This window comes from Macrotis lagotis, chromosome X, assembly GCF_037893015.1.
Source record: "Macrotis lagotis isolate mMagLag1 chromosome X, bilby.v1.9.chrom.fasta, whole genome shotgun sequence".
NCBI classification, from domain to species: domain Eukaryota; kingdom Metazoa; phylum Chordata; class Mammalia; order Peramelemorphia; family Peramelidae; genus Macrotis; species Macrotis lagotis.
In genome coordinates this window covers 655,364,410-655,390,787 of record NC_133666.1, presented here as the reverse complement: position 1 = coordinate 655,390,787, position 26,378 = coordinate 655,364,410, and the positions used below count along the sequence as shown (strand labels likewise).

The window sequence follows — 26,378 nt, the reverse complement described above, 5'->3', positions numbered from 1 at the left end:
AAAATGCAAGGTCTCTCAGGAAATAGTCCACTGTTTCCCGCCCCCCCCCCCACAGAATCAGGAGGGTGCCAGGCTTGAAATGCAAGGTCTCTCTCTCTCTTCTAAAAATAGTCTAAGAGTAATAGTCTGTCTTTGTTTTAATGATTTTCAACCCTGAGAGGACTTCACTAGGAATATTAACTCTTGAGAGGGAATATTCCACTCAAGTGGCTAGATTGATGCATAAGAAACATTATTTTGCAGCAATGTGAAGGATGGGTTCAAGGGGTTCAGTGAATGATGGTGGGAAGGCTTGTTGGGATGCTATTGCAAGAGCAAGTGGGCATTAATGAGAATCTGTACTAGAATGATGACGGTATAAAGGCAGGGGAAACAAGGAGTTGGTAAAGTGACTGGATATGGCCTATGAGGGAAAGGAAACATTCAAAAGTAACCTCTAAGAGCACCACAGCCAAAGATAGTGTGGTCATAAGGAAGAGATGGGTTTAGGAAGGAAGATTGTGAGGCTGGTTTTTAACATGCTGAGTTTGGAGATAGGAGTTTGGAGGAGGAGATACTGGTGGAGACATTTTATAAGGATATGAGAAAAGCATACACACACATACTGAAGAGAGATCAGGATTGAAGAACTATCATTGTATTTAATATCCATAAGAGTGAATATTATTATTATTATTATTATTAACATCACAATTTTCTGGATTTCTTGTCAAGTGATTGGGGTTAAATCCCAGCTCTTTCACTTACCATGTCACCTTGGGCAAGTCACATCAAACATCTTTTGGACTTGGTCTCCTCATCTACAGAACAAGACGAGTGGACCATCCTGCACAGGAAATGACAGCTCATGTTTCCATGGCACTTCGCAATTTTTTAAAACCTTTTCCTCAAAATAATCCCTCTCTTTTATTATAGTCTTAGGGATGTCATTAGCTCCCATGGGTTCAGCTATCATCTTTGATGAAGCTTATGTCCACAGCTACACATCCAGCCTTTCTCTTTCTTGAGCTACAGTTCTATATCACCCAGATGTCCATCTGCATCTTAAACAAAACATGTCCAAAACAGAATCTGCCTCTCTGACTAACTTTCCTATCTCTCTGTCCAAAGCACCATTAACTTTCTGGTTACCCAGGTTCACAAACTTGGAGGTATCTTTGGGTCTTCCCTCTACCTCAATCCCCATATCCAAGCAGTTAAGTCTTACTGATTCTGACCCCCTCCAAATATCTCACATGTCTATTCCCTTCACTCCCTGAGCACAGCACACTGCCTGGCTGTAGTGGGTGAAAAAGATGCCCTTTAATTCAAACTTTTGGAATTATTGCAGTAATCTTTTTTTTAAAAAAGAGTCTCTTAAATAGTTTTACTCTCTAAGAGATCCTCCAGCTACTAAATAACTTCCTAAGGTGGCTTCTTGCCTCTAGAATAAAAGATAAATTCTTCTGATTGACATCTAAAGCCCTTTACAATCTGAATCCAATCTATCTTTCTAGACTAGTTTCATGGTATCCCCCAATCATCCACACACATTCTACCTTCAGCCAAACTGGTTTCCTTGTTTTTCCCCATGGGACATACTATCTCCAAACTTCTCCCTTCTCCCCTCTCACCTCACCCTTTTTGAATCCCTGGGTCCTTTTAAGGCCAAGCTCAAGTGCCATCTCCGACATAAGACCTTTTTTTGTCATCCAGCCATAGATAATTCTTCTATCCAATATTACTTTATACAGACACCCATGTCTGTGTGCACACTTATATACATATATAGTATTAACTATATGAAGAAAATCACAAAACCATGCTGACTAGGCTGCTCAGAAATTTCTCTATCTGCTGCCCCCACCCCCAAACAGGATAATCCGCAAGCCAACTACCAGCAGCTGGTCCAAATCTCGGCTTCCACATTTCCCCCCTAAAACTTTCTCTACTGAGGACTTCACCTCACATTTCACAATAAAAAATTGAGATCATCACTCAGATTGAGACCGTTTACTATCCCTCGTCATCTCACTTTACACTTTCCTCCCCTACTTTTCCCCCTTCATTCCCGTTTCAGATTAAAGAAATGGTTCTTCTTGCCAAGGCAAACCCTTCTATATATACACACCCACATTCCCATCCCCTTCTGACTTCTCCAGAAAGTTGCCCCCCTCCCCATTGTCCCCAACCTCTCACACTTATCTTTAATCTCTCCCTATCTACTGGCTCCTTCCTCATGTGATCCTGCCATGCAAGCCAGCTCTCTCCCTAAGTAGTTAAAGTCTTTGAGAAAGCTGTTTACAATTGTGCCTCCACTTCCTCTCCTCCTTCCTCTCCTCGGTCTTCTAATCTCTGCAATCTGGCTTCTGACTTCATTCAACTGAAACTGCCCTCTCCAAAGTTAACAATGGTCTCTTAATTCTTTCCCCAGTCCTCATACTCCTTCACTTCTCTGTAATATTTGACATTACTGATCACATCCTTCTGCATATTCTCTTATGAGACTACTGGTCCTTCTCTCTGTTCCTTCATAATCTCCTTTGCAGGACTTTTATCCACTAACCATGAATATGGCTAGATATATAGAGTCCAAGGTTCTGTACTGCCTCCCCCTTTCTTTTCACTCTATATTATCTCGTTTGGTGAGCTCATCAATTCTTATGAGTTCAATTATCATCTCTATGCATATGATTCTATGATATATATGTATGTGTATGTATATGTATATTACCCGCCCTAGTCTCTCTATTCAGTCATGATATCTCAAAAAAGGTATAATATAGGTATTTAAAAGGCACGTCCAAATTCCAGCTTCCACAGAACTCATTTTTATCCCCAACCTTTATCTTTCCAAAATCCACCATTAAGGGTACCACAATCCTACCAGTCACCCAGGCCTGCAACCTTGGTATCACCCTTGGCTACTCCTACTCACCACATCTATCCAGACTTTTGCCAAATCTGAAGGTGCTCCACCTTCACAATATCTTTTGTTTCTGTCCTTTCTCTGCATTTAAACAGGAGCACAGCCCTGAGTCAGATCCTCATTACCTCTCACCTGAACAACCATAATTCTCTGCCTTTAAGTTTCTCTCACCTTAACCCATTCTCTGCTCAACTATTGCTTTAAAATGAAGGTCTGATCATGACACCCTTTGCTCAATGAGCTCCAGTAGTTTCCTATTTTCTTCAGGTTCAAATATGTATGGGATAAAAATCCACTTAAAAAAAATAGGGGGTGGCTAGGTGGTGCAATAGATATAGCGCACTGACCCTGGAGTGAGGATGACCTGAGTTCAAATTTGACCTCAGACACTTAATAATTACCTAGCTGTGTGGCCTTGGGCAAGTCACTTAACCCTACTGCCTTGCAAAAAGCTAAAAAAAAAATATGGACACTCCTCTGAGAAAAAAAAAAAGTTTATTTTGGCTTTTCTCCAGAAAAGGGCACAATCCAAGTCTCACAAAGGTAGTGAAGATCAAGGAGCTGCCCTGAACTGACAGTCAAGCAAGATTCTATGGCATAATTCAATCCCCCCCTCCTCTCCAGCTCCCTTTCTTCCAACCTGATTGGTTAAGGTTTTCAGAGTTACAATCTTTATGTGAAGAAATCTATCTGGTAATAAAGAGGATATATTTTCATAGAATATTACTTCACCATTCAGATGGTGAGGATATCAGAAGATTTCGAATGACCCTTTGTTGTCTAAATGAAGTCTGTGTGTGCAAGGTCTTCTAAGAAAATCTACTATCTTCTTATTTTAGCACTTAATAAGCAAGAGGAGTTTGGGGAACTCATTTGGAATGCAAAGTTTCCCCCTGAGAACAGTCTACTGTTCTCCCAGTAAAGATAGTTTTATCATCAAATAGGTGACTAACTAAAAAAATGCAAGGTCTCTCTAGAAATAGTCCACTGTTTCCCACCTAAAGGGAGGGTGCCTGACTTGGAATGCAAGGTCTCTCTCCTTCATTCTTCTACAAATAGTTTAAGAGTAATTGTCTTTGTTTTAATGACTCTTAACCCTGAGAGGACTTCACTAGAATATTAATCCTGAAATGGTTTTATTGCAAATATTCCACTCAAATACAAATTCCTCTGTTTGGTACATAAAACTCTTTGTAGATCTTTTTTTTTTTTTCTGAGAGGCAGGGGCAAGGAGGCAATCAGAGTTAAGTGCCTTGCCCAGGGTCACACAGTGTTTGGGGCTTGAACTCAGGTCCTCCTGACTCCAGTGCCAGTGTTCTATCCATTGCACCACCCATCTGCCCTTTATAACTTTTCAGTCTTTCTTCTTACCTCTGACTCTCATTCACATCCTCTACAATTCAATGACCTGGGCTATTCTGTTGCACATGACCCTCCATCTCCCTGACCAGTATACAGGCAGAGTATCTTCTCTGTCCATTACTGGTTGCAGATCATCTCCTCTAACAGACCGCTGCCTTTCTTTGTATCCCGAATCTGGCATATGGTTGCTGTCTGTTTGCATTTGGGCTGGCTCTGCCCAAGTTGGGAATATTCTGACCTCTCCCCTCCTTGGTTTCCCTGCATTGCTTCCAGGAAACCTTCTGCCTTTCCCTACTAGATGACCTTCTAGTTATCCTCCATGTGCAGTTACATTCACACAGTCTCCTCTATTAGTTTAGGAACTCTCTGGGGGCAGGAGCTGTTTTTGCCCTTCTTTGTATCTTCAGTCCTTGGCACAAGGCCTCCACTATCAAGTACTTTAAGGCTAATTCAATGGAGCTGAACAAGGAAAAATGTAACATAAGTAGGATATTTCCACTCAGCAGAGAGGATGGATGTTTAGTGAGTAACTTACCCAGGCATCTTCTACTCCCAAACACAATACCTGTCACCAATCACACTCTGCTCTTTCGCCACCTTGTCCTTCCTTCAAGGTCTATCACAAACACAACCTTCTTGCTGATGCTTGTTTTAACCCTCACCTGACCTCAAATGGTACTCTTCTTGTGCATGTATCATACCCAAGCAGAATTAGATTTATTGTTTTATCTCCCTGCAAGATTGTAAATGCCTTATGAAATTTCTACTTTGTCTTATCTTAAGACCTTTACTCCAACTGGAGTCATGAGCTTTGCATAGAAGAGATGATGTTTTCTTTTTTGCCTTTGAATCCCCAGACACCTAAAAGGCTTAAGAAATAATTACTGAATTGAACCAAATTAATGAGTACTTGTTGATTAGACAGTGGCAACATCTTTGTGTGTGTAACAGCAGACCATAGTGAGAGGCGAGGCAAACTTTGTTCTTCTGTTTCCATTTTATTATGAGATACATATTAAATGATTCTTGTATATCAGAGCAAACTTTCATTTGTCATTAGCACATAATATTTTAAAATTTTATTTTCAAAAACAAAATCTAATTGATTTGCTTTTAGACTCCAAGGATAATATTGCCTCACAATTATATGTATGGTGTTTTAGACATCTCATTTGATCTTTGTTATATTTGTGGAAGAGGGCAGAGCAAATATTATTATAGGCTAGAAAACAGACCCAGTCTCCCAATTCCCAGGCCCAGGGTTCTGTCTGCTACATCTCAGTTTTTCAAATGTCAGCAAAAGAGACATTTCCTGTTATCTAACAAAAATGTGAGAAGAAACTGAGTTTCAGTCAGCCACGCTAACTTGCTATTCCTAAAATGCTACTATTTAAAAACAAATCTAAAGTAAGGCAAAAACAGCCCAACAGATAATAATGTCAGCTGGTCCCCAAAAAGCCTGTAGCCTGTAGAATAGCACAACCACTTACAAAAGCTAAATCTCCATTAGGGCTTGCCAGGGTTTACAACTTAAGCTACCCTGGAGAAGATGGTGTTTGGTCCTCTCTCTGCAGAGCAAGTCCTGGACAGTGAGGAAGTCCTAGCCTTTACTTACAAATAATAGCAATTCCACAATCCTCCACCAACAAAAAAACCATTGTTCTGTGGTTTGGGGGAAAGGGGCAACCAGAGAGCTGAGGGTGCCAGAACCTGTTTAGTCAGGTGCCCAACTTTCCCTCTCCATGGACTATGAACAACAGTTTTCCATGGGTAGCAATGCCTGAACTATCCCTCTGAATCTACTAGGACACCAATGAAGTTTTCCAAAACAAAAGGTCAAAGGATGGTTCACTTCTGTCCTATTTGAAGAAGCCCTCAGCCTCACATACTTCCATTAGCTTATTTCTTTAAATTAAACCTTTAAATTAACCCTTGCCCTATTTTACCCTGCAGTAGGCAGCAGCAATTTTTGGATCTCTTTCTTAAGTTTCCCAGTCATCTTATTATTTTGAGCAATTAAAAGTCCAGCTTTTATCCCAATAACCTCAGCTTTGATCAAGCATTTTCAGTCACATTCAGGAGTTCCTCAAATGATTCATCAATGTCAAGAGTCATCAGACTTTTCTGATTGAGACCCAGATGCTTGGTACACACTAATGAGAGAGGATACAGTGCCCAAGAGACCCACCAGCCATGGAGGAAATCGTCCTGCCCAGAGAAATCCTGGAGGCAACCAGTGGATAGCATTGGCGAGATCTGCCAAGTTGCTGAGAAGAATTAATATTTCTGACTTCACCTGAGTTTCAATAAGCTTCTTTTCTCTTCTAAAAGATTTACTGTAGGAGACAGAAAAAGAAAAGGCACTAAATGCTTGTTTTTTTACCCCAGAAGAGTCATGTCTAAGATTGCACACTATGTCATTGTTGACTAAGGGGACAGAGTCCCAGAAACACAGAATTTCTGAGCTGAAGAAGCCTCCTCAGCAGCCTTCTAATCCAACCCAGACCAAAAATGGCACAGGAATTAATTAGTCCCTCTATTTTTGGACCACTCTTTTAAATTTTTTTTTATTTACTTAAGGCAATAGGGGCTAAGTGACTTGCCCAAGGTCACACAGCTAAGCAATTATTAAGTGTCTGAGGCCTCATTTGAACTCAGGTCCTCCTGACTCTGGGGCCAGTGTTCTATCCACTGTGCCACCTACCTGCCCTTGGACCACTCTTAATGGGTAGTAAGCTCTTCCTGACACCTAGCTTCAACTGACCAATTTGTAGCTTCTTCCCATCACAAGGCTCTTCCTGATCCTGACTGTCCTCCTTTGGACACTGTAGCTTATTAAAATCCTTTCTAAAATGTGGCTCCCAGAACTGACCACAGTGCTCTACATATAGTACACAATTGTACTCATCTGACCCATCACCCAGGTCCAGGGTAGCTCTGCAGACCACTTGTGTTAAGGGCTGGAGAAAGATAGTCTTGAGGCAGCCAAAACAGAAAATGCTTCTGTCCTGAAGGCAGCCCTAGGGAGGCAGAATGGTGAAGTAGCCAGAGCACTAGCCCAGGAGCCAGGAGACCAAAGGTCATACCTCAGGCAGAGTGGGGGGGGGGGGGTAGAGGAACTTTGTTGGCATAGCTAGATACTTATTGTGGGGTTCCACATAACTCTACCTCTTAGAAGCTCAGTCTATACTTCATCTCATGGAGCTATTGTGAAGGAAGCATTTGCAGACCTCAGAGTCCTAAAGATGTGCCTGTCTTTTCAGACATGATCATATGTTATATTTATATAAGGCTTTTAACTCTTCACAATCCTTTCCCAAGAATTATCTTCTTTGGGTGCCATAATGCTATTGTTAAGAGCTTGAGGCAGATATTACTTTCTTTGTTTTATACATAAGAAAACTGAGGCACAGAGAAGTTAACAGATTTCCCCAAAATCACATAGCAAGTTAGTGAGAGAGTCAGAATTAGAACCCGAGTCTTCTGTTATTCAACTCTTTCACCTTCTAAGGTGATTCTGTACATTTTCTTAAAAAGAAAATACAATCTACCTGGAGAGATGGCATGATAATTGTGAAAAGAGCCTGAGACTTGGAGTCAGGAGAATTTGCCAAGGTCTGACACTAGCATATCAGTGACAGCAAGAATAATATTTATCCTACCAACCTCTGAGGGTTATTATGAGGCAATTACATTGTAAATCCTTAAAACACTATACAAATAGATTTCAAATATAATTGTAGCATAATCAGTGCTTGGAGTTAGCAAGTTAGGTTCAGATCCACACTGGACACAAGACAAGCTGGGTGACCATGGGGAAGCCACATGACTTCTCAGGGCTTAAGGCAATTCTCTGAGGCTTAGTCAACATGCACCAAGCATTTACTCAGCACTTCCTATGTACTAGCATTGTCCTAGCCCTGACCTCAAGAAGCAAACGAACTTCCACTCCAAGGGGCAGAGAACAAAGAAGAGCATGTTTATAGACAGAGATACAAAGTCATTTCAGGAGGGGTCAGGAGAGGATTTCTGAAGGGGACAAGGCTTGAGCTGAGCAGGGGTGAAAAGGGTGAGCATTCCAGGGAGGGAGGATTGCCTAGGCAAAGATGTGGAGATGGAAGATGGAATCTCATGTGCAAGAAAGACAAAAAGGCCAATGTAGCCAGGACCTAAGCATGTAAATGAGAAGACTGGTAAAAAAATGTGTCAAAGTAGACGAGTCAGATGATGACAGGTCTCAAAAGATAAAGCATGGTTTGTCATTTATTCTAGAGGCCACAGAGAGCCACTGGGGAGGGACCTGGTCAGAGGTGGACATCTGTGTGGAGGCTTCTGCAATAGTAAGAGGTAATGAGGACCCGGGCAGTGGGCTCAAGAGCACAAAGGAGGGGCTGTCTACCAGGTTTACTGGGGGGATTGCAATCTGCTTCAATGGAGGCACAGATGAAATCACAGATCACAAAGACATGAGTTCACATTATTTCCTCATTTAGTCATGGTCTCTTCTGCTATTCAATTTAAGAAATATTTATAGCACTGACATCTCTGTGGTACCGAAGGCTTACATAGCCCTTTCCTTACAACAGCCCTGCAAGTACCTCAATAACATTTCAGAGATGAAGAAATTGAGGCTTAGAAGAGTCAGGTGCCCTGCTTTTTAACCCCCCTATAGACAGGAAAAATTTGAGGCTCCAAGTTCAGAGCTCTGTACAAGACAACCCCCCCTCACTGGGCTGCTATGTGCCAGGCCCTGCCAGAGAGGCACCTGGAGGCATAAGTGTGGCCAATCTGTTTTTTCACTTGGAGTGTTGACACAGTGACATGGCCTTCCACAGGGCTCTTCATTAGGTATCCTGGGTTCTGTGACTTTAGAGGGGAACAAAAAAGAGAGAAACAGAGCAGCTCAGTAACCTGGAGGACGACCCTTCCCCTTTCTGGGCCTCAATTTTCCCCTTTGAGAACCTCAATTTTCTCTTCAATCTGGTGTTCTTAGCCTGGGGTCCATGAATTTTTTTAAAGGAATATTTTGATAACTCTATTTCAGTGTAATTGATTTCCTTTGTAATTCTTAAAATTATTTTGTGCATTTAAAAACCTGATACTGAGAAGGGCACCATGTGCTTTATCAGACTGACTGCCTGAGGGGTCCAGAATACAAGAAAAGTTAAGAGCTCCAGGTCTAGATGGTTTGTAAAACCTCTTACAGATGTGACATTCTATGCTCTCTAGAATGAAAATAATCATACTTTTTTTTTGTTAGGTTTTTGCAAGGCAAACAGGGTTAAGTGGCTTGCCCAAGGCCACACAGCTAGGTAATTATTAAGTGTCTGAGACGGGATTTGAACCCAGGTACTCCTGATTCCAGGGCCGGTGCTTTATCCACTACGCCACCTAGCCACCCCAATAATCATACTTCTGAGGGTCATATCCTTAGGAAATATCAGGCAGGGGTATGCTTGAGCCAGTTTAAAAAACCAGCACTTCAGCTGATTGTTAAATGTTCAGAGTAAAAAAATGATACCACGGAAACTGGCAAATAAAGTGATGGAGAAAGTATTGAACTTAAATGTATGTCAGGTGTACTCCCCCTTCCCCGCCAAAAAATCTGGTTTAACATAATATGACTGAATTCAGGACTTACTATTCTTTCTTATTATGAAGTAATCACAATAGGAAAAGTAATTTTATCAACTTCTCCTTCAGATAACTAGATTGATCTGCTAACTATGGTGTTGTTCTTGTGTTGCCTCCTCCTTAAAATGAAAATTAGTTGATGTAATTAAAGAGTACCTTTTCCTACAAGAGAAAGAATATGAAAGAGGATAAAATCATACCAAACAGATTTTCCTTCAGGAATTTTCATTTTCTTTCTCAGATTCATGATAATCTTCAGTGACCTGAAAAGATCAGAAAAAAATCTTAGGAAAAACATACATGGTGTGTAGGTGGCTGTCATTTCTATCCCTCAAAGAAGCAGGGAAGACCAGAGGATTTAGATATAAGGATTCTGAAGGCAAGGTCATCTAATCCAACTCCTCATTTTAGAGGGATGCAGAAAACAGAAATGACTTGAATAAGGTCCTATTGATTTTAAAGAGTGGTGCTGGGATTTAAACCAAGATCCTCTGCCTTCAAGATTGAAGATAAATCTCTAAAGATTACAGGAGGGGGAGGCTAGGTGGCACAGTGGATAAGGCACCGGCCCTGGAGTCAGGAGTACCTGGGTTCAAATCCCGTCTCAGACACTTAATAATTACCTAGCTGTGTGGCCTTGGGCAAGCCACTTAACCCCATTTGCCTGGCAAAAAAAGTAAAATAAAATAAAGATTACAGGCAGATCCTGAAACTAAAAGCATCCATATGCACATCTTACAAAGCAGACTTGTTATTTCATATTTACTTTACTGCTGAAGAGCTATTCTTGAGACACTCTTTTGATATTCTTTATGAAATATTTTTTTTGTCTTTTTATTGTAATACCCTTTGAGGAGGACCAGGGAGACTACAAGTTAATTCATAAAAATTACTCCAGGATTAAAACAAAGACTTTTATTTTTAATTAATGCTTCAGAGAGTCTTTTCTAAATGGTTAATATACCAGAAGTCTGGAAAGGAGAAATGTCTTTTCTCCCACTAATTTTCTGCAGCAAGCAATTTTAAAATGCATTCAGCATCTCTGCTAGCATAAAGAGATTTACAAGGAAAATGCTGCTTTGAAGGCTTTTGGATGAATTCAATTCACAAGTAAACACCTGATAGTCTTATTTAGGCATTTTTGTAGGACATAAGAGATTTTTCTGCAGGAGCTTATCTCCCTTAGAAACAACCAGAGCAGCCAGCTTCTCTGGAATTATTTCTCCTTCCTGAGGTCAGAGAGGGAAAGGTCTGATTTCGTCATGAATAGAGAAAAGAAGGCCAAGGACGCACCAACTCCCTAAGGAGCAGGCTGAGAAGAGAGGCTGCAGCTAAAGCCCTGCTCAAATGACGGTGCCTGGCTCCAGGCACCTGGACATCCTTGACCAATAGGAAGAGGGCTTCTTAATTCACATGGCTCATATGTCACCAGCACCCTCATCCACTTGGGCTGTCAGCTCAAGTGTTTCTTTGTTTGGAGGAGCCATTAGAGCAATCTCTGAACTAAAGTCACATGTTTCCTCCTGAAGATTAACTCAAATTGGAGCAGGCAAATAATCCAATCCTTTCACTCACCGTCCAATTCCTAGGAGAAGTGAAAGGCCCCAGAGGGCTGTACTTATTATCCACCACCTGGTAGAGTTGATGTGAATAATCTTGGCATCAGCAGCCCAGGCAACGTGCTCACAAGGGTAATAGAGCTGATCAGCAAGGTTACTGATGACAGACAGCCAGCGGATGATAGCATCTTCCTCCTGCAGAGAGATGCAGATGGAAGGAGTGGGAAGAGGGGGGTGGGAAGAGGAAGAGAGGAGAGGAGGAGGGGAAGAAGGGAAGAAAGGAGAGGGAGAGAGGAGGGGGAGAAAGGAGAGGGAAAGAGGAGGGGGAGAAAGGAAAAGGAAAGAAGTCAAGGAGAGAAGGGGGAAAAAAGATGAGAGGGGAGGGGAGAAGGGGAGAAAGGAGGAGAGGGAAAAGGAGAAAAGAGGAAGGAGGGGGAGGGGAGGTCAGAGGTCAAGATTGTGTTTTCTAACCTCCCTGGCACACTCCAGAGTTAACTCAGTGACTTCACTAGGCAATGCTCTTTCCCTTCACTGCCAACTCTCCAGGTCAAACAGCTCAGGCAAAAGAGCAAAAGCGTCCAGTCTCTCTGACAATAGAAACAATGGGTGGCGTGATGAAGACAACAGCTGGCTTTTGCTATGTCCTGCAGCTGCAGCTAATTCTCTCTCCGGAATTGTTTCTGCACAACTCCGTGTTTCAGAGCAACACTGCTGCTGCTGAGTGGATCCACTTGGCCTTCCTGCTTCTATGTCTCATTGTTGAAAAAGCCCGGCTAAGCACGGTCCTCAGACTGAACCAGAAGCCATGTCCACACAAACTGGGCAGCCTGGCCTCCCAAGCCCCACCCTGGGTTGTGGCCTCTCTCCCCATCCCCCTTTATGAGCCCCCTACTCCAGCCAGGCTACTTACATTCCTGGTCTTAACAGACCATCTTAGAAGGGCCCAAATGAGGGTGGCAGCCTTGGAAAAAAAAAGGAGGGGATGGACACAAGAAATTTTATGGAAGTAAAATGGACAGGGCTCAGCAACTTGGTTGCATGTGAGGAAAGATAGGAAGCATTTTGCTGCACCCAATGCTGCCTCTTTGCCCTTCTAAACCCTGGAGTATGTGCTGAAGCCCGCTTGAGCCCCACCTTCCAGAGCCTTTCCACCACCAATGCCACAAGCAAAGGGATCATTTCCTCATCTGAAATCCAAGATCATGGGTGGGCTTTCCCACTCCCTTGGAATTCAGCCTATACTGTCTTCTATGGTCAGAAAATATGGATAGATAGGGAAAGGTGGAGAAACATCCTTTTAAAGAGGTTTTATTATACCAGTGGTCCCCACTCCCAACCCACTGTGCTAAGAAATAATGTAGAGTTGGGATGTTGATGAGACTGTAAAGTGTAACTAGGTTGTGGTCTCCTTTATGTACTGTAATATGGGGCAATATTTTTGGGGGGATTAACAAATTAAAATTTATTTAGATCAGTCTCCAAAAACTAAGAAAACCGGGTATCTCTTTAGATCTAAGGAAAGAATGCTGGAGGAAACGTCCCTTAGCAGGGGTGGGGGGGTGGGGGTGAGATCTGCATGCAGTCTAGAAAAGGGAGGCCAAACAGGAAGAGGGCATGTCCCTGCCTCTCTGATGCTATCCTGAGAAGAATTCATTCAGAATCTAGGTGGCCAGGATCAGTTATTTAGGGAGAAATTCTCCTAGAAAAATAGAAGACTCAAAGAAGTTTCTCTGAGAATATGCAGGGCCCTCTGCTCTGATTCCACATACATCAAGCACCCTCTGATTTTATAACTGGATTTCCAAATGGCCTTCCCTATTAACAGTAGAATAGGTACACAACAAGGAGTTGTGAGGTATGGCTCTTATGAATTCACTCCTATTGCCCAAAGGATCAAAGACTTGGAGTTAGAAGGGACCATAGGCATCGTCTAGTTTATAAAGACTGGGAAATTCTCAACATGCCTTAATGAAAACATTTTTCAAGAGATAAGAGTATAGGATGGGTACAACTGCAATGTGGGCCTGCTTCTAACCAACACAGAAGACCTGACCATATCACTTCTGTGCTGAAAAATTCTCTGTTATTTCCTTCTTTTTCCTAACTATAGTTCAATCCTTTGACTGCCATTCAAGATTCTCCTTACTCTGGCATCAACTACATTTCCTGACCTCTCCTACTGTTACCCTCCAAACAAAACTGCACTATTCTTTGGCCCTTCCTTGTGGCCCATACATTTCAGCCCATATTTGCTTTGCCTAAAGTAAGGGGTCTTAACTGTTTTTGCTTTACAGGCTCTTCTGACAGCCTAGTCAAGTCTGTGGATCCCCTTTTCTTTTCTTTTCTTTTTTCTTTTTCTTTTTTTTTTAGATTTTTTCAAGGCAATGAATGGGGTTAAGTGGCTTGCCCAAGGCCACACAGCTAGGTAATTATTAAGTGTCTGAGGTCAGATTTGAACCCAGGTACTCCTGACTCCAGGGCTAGTGCTCTATTCACTACACCACCTAGCCGCCCCTGGATCCCCTTTTCAAAATAATGTTTTTTAAATGCATTAAAAATACACAGAATCACAAAAGAAACCAAATATATTGAAGAAATATAATTAACAACTTTTTTAAAAAACAAGTTCATATACCAAAAGGTTAAAAACCCTTGTTCTAAAGGGAGTTCTCTCTCCATTTTTACCTGTTGGACTCCTATCCATCAAATCAACTCAAAAGTCACCTACTCCAAGAACCTTAGCACTTCACTTGTATTTTTCTAATACAAATATCATGTTATTTAAAAGTTATCCTTTTATTTGCATTCTTATTTCTTCACTAGACTAAAATCAAAGTAGCTAACATAGTGCCCTGTAAATAAATAGTTGTTGTTAAATAAGTGCTTGTTGAATTGAATAGCTTTAATAAATCTTTGGTGATTGATTAGTCTCTTTCTAGTTTCATCAATGTGACTCAGTTCCTCAGAGAGAAATAAGAGCAGATATCCCCATCCTTAAAACAACAATGTTCCTTTCACCTTTTCCCCCACCCCCACAAATTATCTTTCTCTCCCTTCCCTTTCATGGCTAAGAAAAAGGAATCAACACCCTTGCCGCCTCCACTTCCTCATCATTCATTAATAGCTAAACCACTTCCAACCTGCCTTGATGAAACTGCTCTCTCCAAAGTCACCATCATCTTTCGTCCTTTTTTAAAACCTTTTTCTTACTGATTTCTTTTGTTTTTACATCCAATTCAATGATGCCTTCTGCCTAGTGAGCCAAAGTTGCCCCACCAGCCTTGCTAGACCATGGGAGCAATATCTAACACCTGCAGCCTATTTTTTCAACTCTTCTCCAGGAACAAGCTTTGTCATTGTAATTACAGGTCTCCTTCCCTTTAGATTACTATGGTCATTGTGCAACATGTTTCTTAGTTATCACTTTCCTCAGTATCACTACCCATGTTTTCCCCGCTCTTTTTTTGACTTCTCCATATGTATCATTTCTTATGACCCAGTAATAGTCCATTACATGATCAAGGTAAACAATTCTACTGAAATTCAGTTATCAAAATATCAGCAAATTCAGGGACTACAGATTAAGAACTGATCTCAGGAAACTGCCTGGAAGTTAAGATGATTTTTTCACAGTCATAAAATCTGTATGTGCTAGAGATGAACCAGGAAACCAAGGCTTAATGACTTTTGAGGCCACCTACAGCCTAATGGTTACATCCACTACACCATACTCTCAGCTTGCCACTTCTCAGCTACCTCAAAAGTGTTACTGTGAATATTTTGGTTTATATGAGATCTTCTTGTCTGTTTTTGACACCCTTGAAATAACTGATGTCTAGAAATCTGCAGGTCAGATGAAATGGACATTTTAGTCCCCTTTTTTGCCTAATTCTCCATGTTTTCCATGCACCTGTGACCTTCCCAGTAGGTTTCAGAGCCTTTTTTTTCTTTTATTTGTTTGCAAGGCAATAGGGTTAAGTGACTTGCCCAAGGTCACACAGCTAGGTAATTATTAAGTATCTGAAGCTGGATTTGAGCTCAGATTCTTCTGACCTAGCTGCCCCCACAGAGAACTTTTTTCAATTCCTCCTCTGCCAAGATGGAGCACCACACACTCTCATATCCCATCAGACTGAATTCACTATTCTATTTAGTCACTTCAAAGGATCATAGGTATAGAGAAGGCAGCTCTGAGCTATCTAGTCCAACATCTCAGTTTCCTGATGAAGGAGCTGAGGCCTGTTTTTGATCACAGACAATAAGTGACGGGCTAGCACTGATCTCAGGCCACTTTCCCCTGGTTCTCTTCATCCTATCTGCATACCCCTTCATAGGTCATCCTTTTTCTTCCAACAGTGCTTTATCTAGGGTTCTCTTTTCTTCTTTCTCCTTCCTCACCTATATTTATTTGGTATCTACTCTGGTCAGACACTGGTCCCTTTTCTCCATCTATATTCTATACTGTACTTCTATCATCCTGGCCCAGACCCCAGCACAAGTAAAGTGCTAAGGTTCATGGAGTAGATGACTTTTGAGTTGATTTGATGGATAGGAGTCCAACAGGTAAAAATGGAGAGAGAACCCCTTCATTTCTTGCTTATTTTACCAGTTTGTAACTGACTTACCAATTCATTTGTTTTTCTTTTTAGGTTTTTTTTTTTGCAAGGCAAATGGGGTTAAGTGGCTTGCCCAAGGCCACACAGCTAGGTAATTATTAAGTGTCTGAGACTGGATTTGAACTCCTGACTCCAGGGCCGGTGCTTTATCCACTGCGCCACCTAGCCACCCCCTTTCCAATTCATTTTTCACAGGTCAAAATAACCCTCCTAAAGTTCTGACCCTCTCACTCCTCTGCCAGAAAAATTCAGGTGGCTCCTTGTTGCAAGTGACTAAAATAAAGCCCCACTAGCCCTAGTATTTCTTATGCCTCCTGCCTCTTTCACTATCTTCTATACTTAACCACACACACACACACACACACACACACACCCCTGACAGACTAGCCCAAGCTGATCTACCAGCTCTTCCTGAACTTGACATGCTGGTGGAGTCATGCAAGTCATCCCCAGGGCCTGTGCTGGCCTCATTTTTCACCACTTCCTTTTAGTATCTGTCTTTTCTTCAAGGCTTAGCAAAGTTGCCAACTCCTTAGTGAAGTCCCCTGTTGAACATTTTCTCCTGCTCTCCCCAGTTTTTCTATCTTCTCTTGTCCTCTGCAGACACTCCCTGCATTCACTCATACATAACCATGTACATACAGCACCTGCCCTGCTCCTCAGATGCAAAGACTGTGTCACCTGCTATCTTTGTGTTTTTTGACAACTTGCATATAGGATTAGGACTCAGGGATGGACCTTTGATGTGATCACAGGGAACTCTCTAATGAAAAAAAAAAATCTCTCTACCAACACAGTTTACAGCCTTAGAAAATTATCTAGAGCACTGAGAAGTCAAGTGACTTGCCCAAAGTCACACAGCCAATAAGAGTCAGTGGGAGGATCTAAACAAAGGTCTTTCTAACTTGGAGGTCAATTCTACATCCACTTGGCCACTCTGCTTTACAAAAGTTTAAATGTTTGCTAAACTGAATTTTTGAGCCTGAAGAGGGTATTAAATATCATTTGACTCTACTGGGCTCTGAGAAAGGCCCAAGCTCACCTATCAAGTACTGCTATTGGCCATCTTCTATAGTTAAAATCTTATCTTTTTTTTAAAAAAAATAAGGCAAATTATTGTCTCCTAAGATCCCTGATGATGTAATATGTAGCCTAGTAACTAGAATCAATTCTTTATGGAGTACTCTAAAGAGCCTTTCTGCTGCTAGAGCTAACTTAACTATGGAAGACAAGAAGAACCTGGAACTGAGGAAAGAAGTCATATTTTAGGAAGTGCAGTGCAGAAGAATGCCAAACACAGAATAATTGTAATGACAAATCTTGGTTCTAGAGAAAGGTAGAAGTGAACATGGGTGTGGAATGTGTGGTCACTTGGTTGGTTAGTTCTGGCCAACTATTTTTTTTATTGTTAACATGAGAGGGCTAAAAGGGATAGGTAGAGGGAATATCCAAAAGCACCTATAAGATAAAAACAAATATGCCAATAAACTTTTTTCAAAATAAGTTTCATTTATGAAAGAATTTTAGATGAGACACTTCCAGTTAGAACAATCAGCTCCTTCATCAGGAAAATGAGATGTTGGACTAGATAGCTCAGAGCTGCCTTCTCTATACCTATGATCCTTTGAAGTGACTGAATAAAATAGTGTATTCAGTCTGATGGAATATGAGAGTGTGTGGTGCTCCATCTTGGCAGAGGAGGAATTGAAAAAAGTTCTCTGTGGGGGCAAGAAGGTCAGAAGGTCTGAAGAATCTGAGATCAGATCCCCCCATGGGGGGACAAACAAAATGGTAAGGAAGAATGGCCAAAATGGCTATGGAAGAATTTGAGAAAGTTTAAGATTACAGAACTCAAGTTGGCATCTTCTTGGTTATATTTTTCTGTGTCTAACTGGTGTGAGATATCTAATGGAATGTGAGTTTGTATGTCTAACTGTAATAGCCAATGAAACGTGAGTTCTTTGAGGGAAGGAACCCTATCTTAAAACTTTTCTGTATCTCCTGCAGCAAACAACACAGGGCTCACCATTACTACCAGGTGATGAATGATTTAGAATTGGAAGGACCCTCATAGATCATCTAATCTAACCTCTTCATTTTACATATGAGAAAACTGAGGCTCAGTGAGCTGTAGTCACTTGCCCAAGGTCACGCAGTAAGTGTCAGAGTCAGGTTTCCATGCTGGATCCTTCTAACTCATCCAGTCTTCATTTTTCTCCACCACCACCACCATGACATAGGTTCGTAGGATTTAAAGCTGGAAGTGACCTCAAACACCAGAGTCCTTCATAGTAAATAATTTATCTCTAATAAGGTACCTCTAATAAGGGAATTTCTTTGTCATAGTCCATCCATTCTGTGGTCTTATGTTTACCCTTCTCCCAAAGAAGCATGCAACATTACAAGCTCTTGTAAGCACCAAGATTGGTTTTATGTAGCCTCTCTTGATACTTAGGTCAAATCTAAAACATGTTTCTACAGAATAGTTCTGATGTGGTTACCTTAGCACCCAGGCCATACTGCTTGCTGTATGCAAGCATGGCCAGGTCATCAAACAACCGCAGGACAGTCCGGCAGTGGCTGAGCTGGGTAGATATCACCAGAAGCCTCTTCCCTACTTCAGACTTCACAGAAGATTGCTCAGCCAAGAGCCCGCCAATCAACTGACAGCCATAGCCCAAAGTCCTAATCTGTAGCAAAGCAGAGGCAGGAAGCATGAGAAAGCAGGGCATTGATTTATGTCTGCATCAATTTGTCGTAGTCAACCATCACTTTTAGTAACTATCTTAATTTTCAGCTACATAATATATGTTGGTCTTCTGTCCTCAACCAGACGACAAAGACCATTTTTATACAGTATTTAATTTCTGTCCACCAGAGTGGCTAACATAGTGCTGGGCACATCATATTTGCTAAATTATATAATATATATTGAATAATTGTTATAATGTTGATTATAATTATAATGAAATTGAAAATTCACTTTTCAGATATGATCATTCATGCCTATCATGAGATTAAAAACCTCTAGCTGCCACTGGTAATGGGTGACAATCCTGAACTAATAATGGACTTAAAGTTTAAAAAGTAGAAATTCAAAATGATGGAATTGTATCTGAGGTTAAAGCAACATACATCAGTTCATATGTTGCTGGAAACTGAAAAGTGTGACTCAGGTGGCTCAGAAAACATTGGAGATATGAATTTGAAACCAACTCCCAAGAGAAAGAACTACTTCAGTGTTACTTGATAAGTATCAACCAGAAGATATCTGTACACTCACTTATCTAGAAGATGGGGAGGATACAAAGGAAGTAGAGAAACAAAAAAAAGCACCTTGTAGTAATTTGTATAACATATCACCCTTATAAATGGTCAAGAAATAGATGGTAAACATTTTGGATTTTCTCAGGCTACATACAGTAATAGTCTAGCATTTTTTTTCTAGCATTCTTTTGACAAATAAATATAACTGTCACTCAAGTGCATCACAGTTCTCCAAAATGATTACAGCAAGATGGAGTCTTGTTACCTTTGCCTATAGTATCTCCTTCACTGCTACAAAATTATAGAAAATCAAAAAAAACCCAACTAGGCCTTTGCTAAAGCTTTAAGTTAGCAAATATTGGGAGCACTTTATGTAGGACTGAGCCCTGACCAGGAACCCAGGAGACATGAATTCTAATCAAGCTTCAAGCTTCTGAAGAGAAGGCTACTGATTTTTAAATCAAAAACCACTATTTTATAACATTAAATTTAAGACAAGGATCATTGATGTTTTAGCAAAAAAATAAATTTAGTTTAGATCATAGCCTGGTCACCTACTGAGATGGCACAGTCCATGAAAGTAGCAGCCTGTGCTTTATCTTGTGTCTTACATACTGCCTTGGAGTATGGGCTCTGCATATAGGATCAGGGACAGATTGGACTTGTGATTTCATGGAAACTCTCATGTGAGTACCCTCTACCAATGCAGGTCTCTTACCTCCACAGCTTAAAAAAACAGAGAATTGTCTAAGGAACTGAAAAATTAAGTGGTTTGTCTAGTCATATAGAATGACAAGAGCTTCAGAACCCTGAAGGCTTGGATTCAAGTCTGGCAATCAGTAGATACATATCATGGCCCTCATCAGCCTTCTTTTGAATAGAGATTTGTAGAGCCACAAGAAAACTTAGGATTGTCTAATCATAGGATCATAGATTTAGAATTCAGAAGGATGTTGGAAATAATTTCTTCTTATCCGTTCATTTTACAGATGAGGAAATTGAGGCCCAGAGAAGTGATTAAGTCAAGGTCACTGAAATACTGAGTTTCAGAGTCTAGAGCTGAATGACAATGATGGAAAGCAGGTTGGAACTGGATCCAGAAGTCCTAGACACAAACCCTTAATTCCCCACTTAAAATATAGTTGCAAGTTTGAGGTCACTTTCTTCTCTGAGTCTCCTCTGCCTCATCTAATAAAATGAGTTAGTTGGACCAAATAGCCTCCAAGATTCCTTGCAATTCTAAGCTTGTGATCATTGAACCCTGGAAGCGGAAGAGACCAGAGACCATCTAGTGTAGGAGCTCTTAGCTTTTTCTGTGTCAGGATCCCTCTTGACTTGTTTTTATTTATTATTATTATTATTATTATTATTATTATTATTGTTATTTTTGCAAGGCATTGGGGTCTAGGTCATTATTAAGTGTCTGAGGCCTCATTTGAACCCAGGTCCTCCTGACTCCAGGGCTGGGGCTCTATCCACTGCACCACCTAGTTGCCCCAAAAGGTTTTTAAATAAAATTTTAAAACCATACTATTATTAAAAAAAAAAAAAACTAGGTGGAAGTAGTTATCCTCAAAGTAATTAAAATCCATTAGTTAAATTAGTTTAAAAAACCCATTAGTGAGTCCAACACCATTTGACAGGTGAGGAAACTGAGGCTGGAGAGGCGGCAATGCTCGGCCGCCCCGGGTCCAGTCTGGGGGCCCGGGCAGGTGCTGTCTGGCTCTTCTCCCCAGGGCTGGGGGGAGGGCAGGGGGACCCCACTCTTTTCTGCTCCCAGAGGCCTCGGGGGCAGGACCGCGGGGACGCCAGCCTTCACTGGCGGCTCGGACCCGGCTCGCGGACCCGGGGCTCCGGGGCCCACGGTCCGGCCGGGCTGGCCCTCAGGCCCGAGGAGGAGGAGGGCGCGGCGAGCGGCCCGCGGCCCAGGCCCTCTCCCCCGCCTCCGAGCCCGGGCCTCACCAAGCGGTCGCGGCCTCTATAGGACTCCAGCGAAGACACCAGGCCGCTCAGCGCCGCCATGGTAACACTTCCGGGCTGGGCAGGGGTGACGTCAGCGCGCCGCGCGCTCGCGCTCGCGGCGGGGGGCGGGGCTCATCCGGGTCTTTCCCCAAAGCCCCGCCCCGTGTCCTTTTCGGGCCGCAGTTCCGGGGCCGCGCCGCTTTAGCCTCCTACGTTAGGGTTAAAGGTCGCGGTGGGCGGGGCGGGGCCGGCGCGGGCCGGGGAGGGAGGGCTGTGGCTCGGGCCAGGCCGGCCTCCAGATGGGGAGAAGGAGGCCCACGAAATGCCCTGCTCCGTAACGATACCCACTTCCCACGACTATAAACAAGATACCAACCCCCCGCCCGTGGTGGCAGTCGTCGTCATCGCCCCGTGTGATTCAGTCAAGGCAAAGCAGGCGTTACTAATATTTACTTTTGCCAGACTTGCGTGGCAGAGGGCCGGGACAGCTTCTGCCCCGGCTACGGGAACCCCCAGACGAAGCCAACACAACTGAAGGTGCAGACGGGGCCGGCACCGACGGGCACCGACGACCGAGAACTTGAGGAAATGGCTTGGGGAGGAGGTGTCAGGGCCAGGAGAGACGCTTAGGGACGTTAATTAAGAGGCAGAGAGACGAGGAGGGAAAACATCGCGGACTTGGGTGCAAGTGTCGGCCCTGGCTAGGATGCGCAGACGGGGAACAGATGGCAGCCTTGTGTGGCCGAAACTGAGAGGGTAATTAGAGAAGTAAGGTGAAATGAGGCTGCAAACCCGGGGAGGGGCCTGCGGCTCCTTAGCCCTCGGGCCTCCTAAAGAGTTTCCTCTCTGCCAAGGGAGGAATGGCAGGCCTAGTCGGGGCAGGCCAAGCCTCATTAAGAGAGATGAAATCATTTACAGAGTGCTTCACATACATCATTATCTCACTATGGATTCCCAGCCCCGTTCCCAAGCCCGCCCGAAAAACAGTCATTATCAGCATTTCATAGATCAAAGGATCAGAGAGTGGAAAACTGGAAGAGACTTCAGAAGACATAGCTTGTCTTTGGTTTGACAGCCTCTGAGGCAACTGAGGCTCAAAAAAAGGGGGAGCGGTTTGGTCCCCATCACCCAGGTTGGGGTAGCTAGGTGGCCCGGTGTATAGAGTGCCAGTCCTGAAGTCAGGAGGACCTGGGTTCAAATGCGAGCTCGTCCTGTGTGGCCTTGGGCAAGCCACTTAACCCCATTGCCTTGCAAAAACCTAAAAAAAATAAATAAATAAACCAAACCATCATTTGTGTTATCCAGCTGGGTGGTGCTGTGGGTAGAAAACTGAGCCTGAAATCAGGAAATCCTGGGTTCAAATCTAGTCTTCAGATACTGTGTGATCCTGGGCAAATCACAGTCTTATTTGTCCCCCTTCCCTCATTGGCATAATGAGAAAAATAAAGATGACAATTGAACCTAGGGAAGCTAATGAGATCAAGGGAGAAGAATTTCCAGAACAGAATCTTGGGGATACACCTTGAGTTAAAGAGTCTGAACATGGCAATGGTCCAGCAAAGATGACTGGGCAGCAATGGGCAATCTGGAGGAGGAGAACCAGAAGGGTTGCAAAAACTCATAGTAGAATATCCAGGAAGCTAATGAATTCAACAGACCCAAATGTAGCAGAGAGGTCAAGAAGACTGAAGATTGGAAAAAGGTCCTTAGGATGGGCTGCTTTGGAAGGGACTGATTCAGCTGAAAGATGGTAGAGAGGGAGAGGTAGAAAACATGTCCTAAGTGTGGCTAAGGTATCAGGGTGTTTGTCTGGGAAAGGGAGGAGAGATGTAATACCATAACTAGAAATGATAATAGAATCTAGTGAAATGATTGGGATTTTTTTTTTTTAAGGATAGGAGAGATTGGGGCATGTTTGTGAGTTGCAGAGAAAGAACCAGGAGAAAGAGAAATTAAACATTAGAAGTGGGTAGTAACAGTGGGGTGTGTAGGATAAAAATCCACTTAAAAAATATAGATACTCCTCTGAACAAAAAAAAAGTTTATTTTGGCTTTTCTCCAGAAAAGGGCACACTCCAAGTCTCACAAAGGCAGTGAAGACCAAGGAGCTGCCTTCAATTAACAGTCAAGCAAGATTATATGGCCTAACTCGATCCCTTCCTCCTTCCTATCATCCCTCTCTGTCAACTCATTGGTTAGTCTTCAGAATTACATTCTACTTGTGAAAATCTACCCCAGCAACAAAGAAAAGAATGAAAGGTTTTCATAAAATATTACCTCACTATCCAGATGGTGAGAATAACCTTCAGGATTATAACTATCTTGTTGAAGTGATAATGTAACTTGTCTTGGAATGCAAGGTTTAGGAACAGTCTATTTATCATCAAACAAGAGGATTCTCATGGGCTTTGTTGGAATGCAAGGTCTCTTTCTTCTAAGAATAGTCTAAGAGTAATAGTCTGTCTTTGTTTTAATGATTTTCACCCTGAGAGGACTTCACTAGGAATATTAACTCTTAAGAGTTAATTGCCCATTCAGGGGCAATCTGCTAGAGAAGGTGAGAAGGAAAGTGAAATCAAGGTCCAGCCTTATTGAGAAGAGTCCTCTTTTCATCAAAGTCTGAGTAAAGAAAGAAATTGTTCTGAAATGAGGAAGAAGGAAAAAAAAGTATTGCAGAGCTTATTGAAGGCCTCCACAGAGAGGAGGTATGCTGCAAATATCTCTTACTGACCCAGAAGAGATGGTTAAATTTTCAGTGTGAGAGCTACACATCAGGATTTGAATTTATTTTGTGGCGACTAGACTTAAGAAAGTAGTGGATTAGATGTTAATAATGAAAATTCAAATTAAAAGTGCAGTATTTTTTCCCCCCTCAAGAACCAGCTGTTGACTAGCATGTCCCAGAAGCATGGAACATTGGAGGAAAGGAAAGTTTTATAAAGGGATTTTAGTGAGTGGGATAGAGGACCAATCCTGGAAAGTGTAAAAGGATTGCCTTGCTGCAGTGAGGACCTAGTTGAGAAGAGAAAACCATCAGTTTATAATTGACATTGATATGACTTGATCCATTTCAATTCAGTGGCACTGGGTGAGCAGAAGTGGGGGAGAACTTTGGGAAAGTTAGAGGGGGTTTTTTTTTGCCTTTTTTTGGCAAGACAATGAGGTTAAGTGACTTGCCCAAGGTCACACAGCTAAGTAATTATTAAGTGTCTGAGGCTGGATTTGAACTCAGGTCCTCCTGGCTTTAGGACTTGTGCTCTATTCACTTAGCTGCCCTGAAGGTGAGAGATTTGAGACAATCTAGTCCACTTTAGCCTAGCTCAGAGTGCTCTGGAGCTTTTCCTGACACTGATTCTAATTTTGTCTCTTTGCAGCATCAATTTGCTCCTGTTTCCTTTGGGACTAAGTAGAACAAATCTAATCACCCTTCCCTATGATGGACCTTCAGACATTTCAAGAGCGTTAGTTATTGTGTCTCCCTGGAGTCTTTCCCTTTTCCAGGTTGAACCGGGCTCAGCTCTTTCAGTGTATTCATAGGCTCAGACAAGGCCCTTTGACATTTTGGCTACTCTTCTCTCTGACATTCTCCAGCTTATCAGTACTCCAGTGTTTCCCAGAATTGAATTCAGATGTGGTCTAAGCAGGACAGAATTCAGAATGCAGATGGGCAGTCAGTCAAAAACCTTTTATTAAGCACCTACTATTGGTCATTGGGCACTAGGGATACAAAGAAAGGCAAAAAGATAGTCCTTACTCTTAAGAAGCTCATGGTCTAATGAGGAAGGGGGGGGAAATGAACAAAGAAATATATATATACAAACAAGATATAGGCTGGATCCATTGAAAATAATTAACAGAGAGAGAAGGCACTAAGATTCAGAGTAATAGGAAAAAGCTCCTGTAAATGTTGGGTTTTATCTAGAACTTAAAAGAAAACCAGGAAGTGGAGATGAGGTGGGAGAACATTTAGACCTGAGCAATAGCCAATCCTGGGATTGAGAGATGAAACATCTTGTATGAAGAAGCACTGGGAGGCCAAAGCCAGTGGGGTAGAAGGGTAAGTGAGGGAGGAGTATAAGTCGTAAAAGCTTGGAAAGGTGGGGGAGGAGGATCCAGATGATGAAAGGCTTATCATCTCCTTATTTCTTGAAGCTTTGCCCAGCTTAATGTATCCCAAGATGGAATAAGCTTTTCTGGTTGACTGATTGACCACTGACTCATCTAAAGTTTGCAGTCTATTCAAAAGCCTTTTCCAGACAAACTGCTCCAGCCTATGCTTGCCTCAATTTTCAAAATAAAAAGGGAAGAGAACAGAGTTTACAAATAGACAAGGGAGATTGACTTGAATTCCTGGCAAAATACCAGAACAGATTATCACAGAGATAGCTGGTTTGTAAATTCTGCTCTCTTTTCCCTCATTTTTTTTTAAAAAGATATTTGCTCTGCTCCAGTCTTGGATCATAGACTTAAATCTGGAAAGGATATTAGCCATCATCTAATCTGAGCTGAATATTTTTCAGATAGAGAAAGCAAAACACCCCAAAAGGTTTAGTGGTTTGTCCAAGTTCTTACAGGTAAGGCTGAGACAGAGACAGGATTCCACCCTGGTATTCTGACCCCTGATCTTCCAGGAATTCTTTCCACTGTGCCTTAGGGCTCCTTTCCTGTTCTCCCTCTCTCTATCACACTCTGGAATGATGCTGATACTGCTTTTGCTGCTTTCACTAGAAAGGTACCTGCTGCCTTCTGGTTTCCCCTTTCCAGGGGGCCCCAGGTTTCTCTGATGGCTCCCTTCCCAGCAGGGGCTGCTTGGATACTCTGGCTCTCTGGCAGACCCAACTGCGGTTCAATCAGTCATATTCAGTGGGGGTGTTAAAGAGTCAGTGGGTCTCCAGTACCAGGCAAGGTGTGAAACCTTAGAGGGAAAACGATCTCTTCTACGCCAACTAAGCTTGCTAATGTAAATCCTTCCTGGGATCCTATCTGGACTTACCACTCCCCACATTAGGAAAAAATCTCCAGAATCAAGCTTAGGTATCCTGGTTTCTAAGTTCTAGATTTTCTGTTAAG

At 42.3% G+C, this 26,378-nt stretch overlaps 2 protein-coding genes across 11 annotated transcripts in view; one reads left to right on the top strand and one right to left on the bottom strand.

Moving 5' to 3' along the window:
• Positions 1-698: 698 nt before the first annotated feature.
• PEX11G (peroxisomal biogenesis factor 11 gamma) lies at positions 699-21,397 on the bottom strand. Of its 2 annotated transcripts, XM_074205129.1 has the most exons (6): positions 21,309-21,397; positions 18,581-18,769; positions 11,480-11,658; positions 10,105-10,167; positions 6,459-6,606; positions 699-826 (listed from the first exon to the last, which is right to left on the bottom strand). In XM_074205129.1, the coding sequence occupies exons 1-6, from the start codon at positions 21,366-21,368 to the stop codon at positions 797-799; spliced, it is 669 nt and encodes a 222-aa protein (XP_074061230.1). In that variant the 5' UTR covers positions 21,369-21,397; the 3' UTR covers positions 699-796. The 2 variants fall into 2 exon arrangements, with proteins under 2 accessions (XP_074061230.1, XP_074061229.1); XM_074205128.1 differs by lacking the exon at positions 699-826 and having other exon boundaries at positions 5,122-6,606.
• SAXO5 (stabilizer of axonemal microtubules 5) overlaps positions 21,285-26,378 on the top strand; it is a 21,583-nt gene continuing 16,489 nt past the window's right edge. For 4 of the 9 annotated variants that reach the window (XM_074205125.1, XM_074205126.1, XM_074205119.1 and 1 more), the window contains exon 1: positions 21,289-21,369. The gene's annotated coding sequence lies outside the window, so the exon portion shown is untranslated. Of the gene's footprint in view, positions 21,370-21,564; positions 22,065-25,230; positions 25,366-26,378 lie in introns of those variants that run through there. The other 5 variants (XM_074205122.1, XM_074205123.1, XM_074205121.1 and 2 more) reach the window with 4 other exon arrangements.

Coding starts and splice junctions, on each gene's coding strand:
- PEX11G (XM_074205128.1), bottom strand. CDS start 21,368: ATGGCGGCGCTGAGCGGCCTGGTGTCTTCGCTGGAGTCCTATAGAGGC. Junction 11,659..18,580: donor AGTATGGCCTGGGTGCTAAG/GTAACCACATCA, acceptor ATCTCTCTGCAG/GAGGAAGATGCTATCATCCG. Junction 6,607..10,104: donor CCTGAAGGAAAATCTGTTTG/GTATGATTTTAT, acceptor TGTCTCCTACAG/TAAATCTTTTAGAAGAGAAA.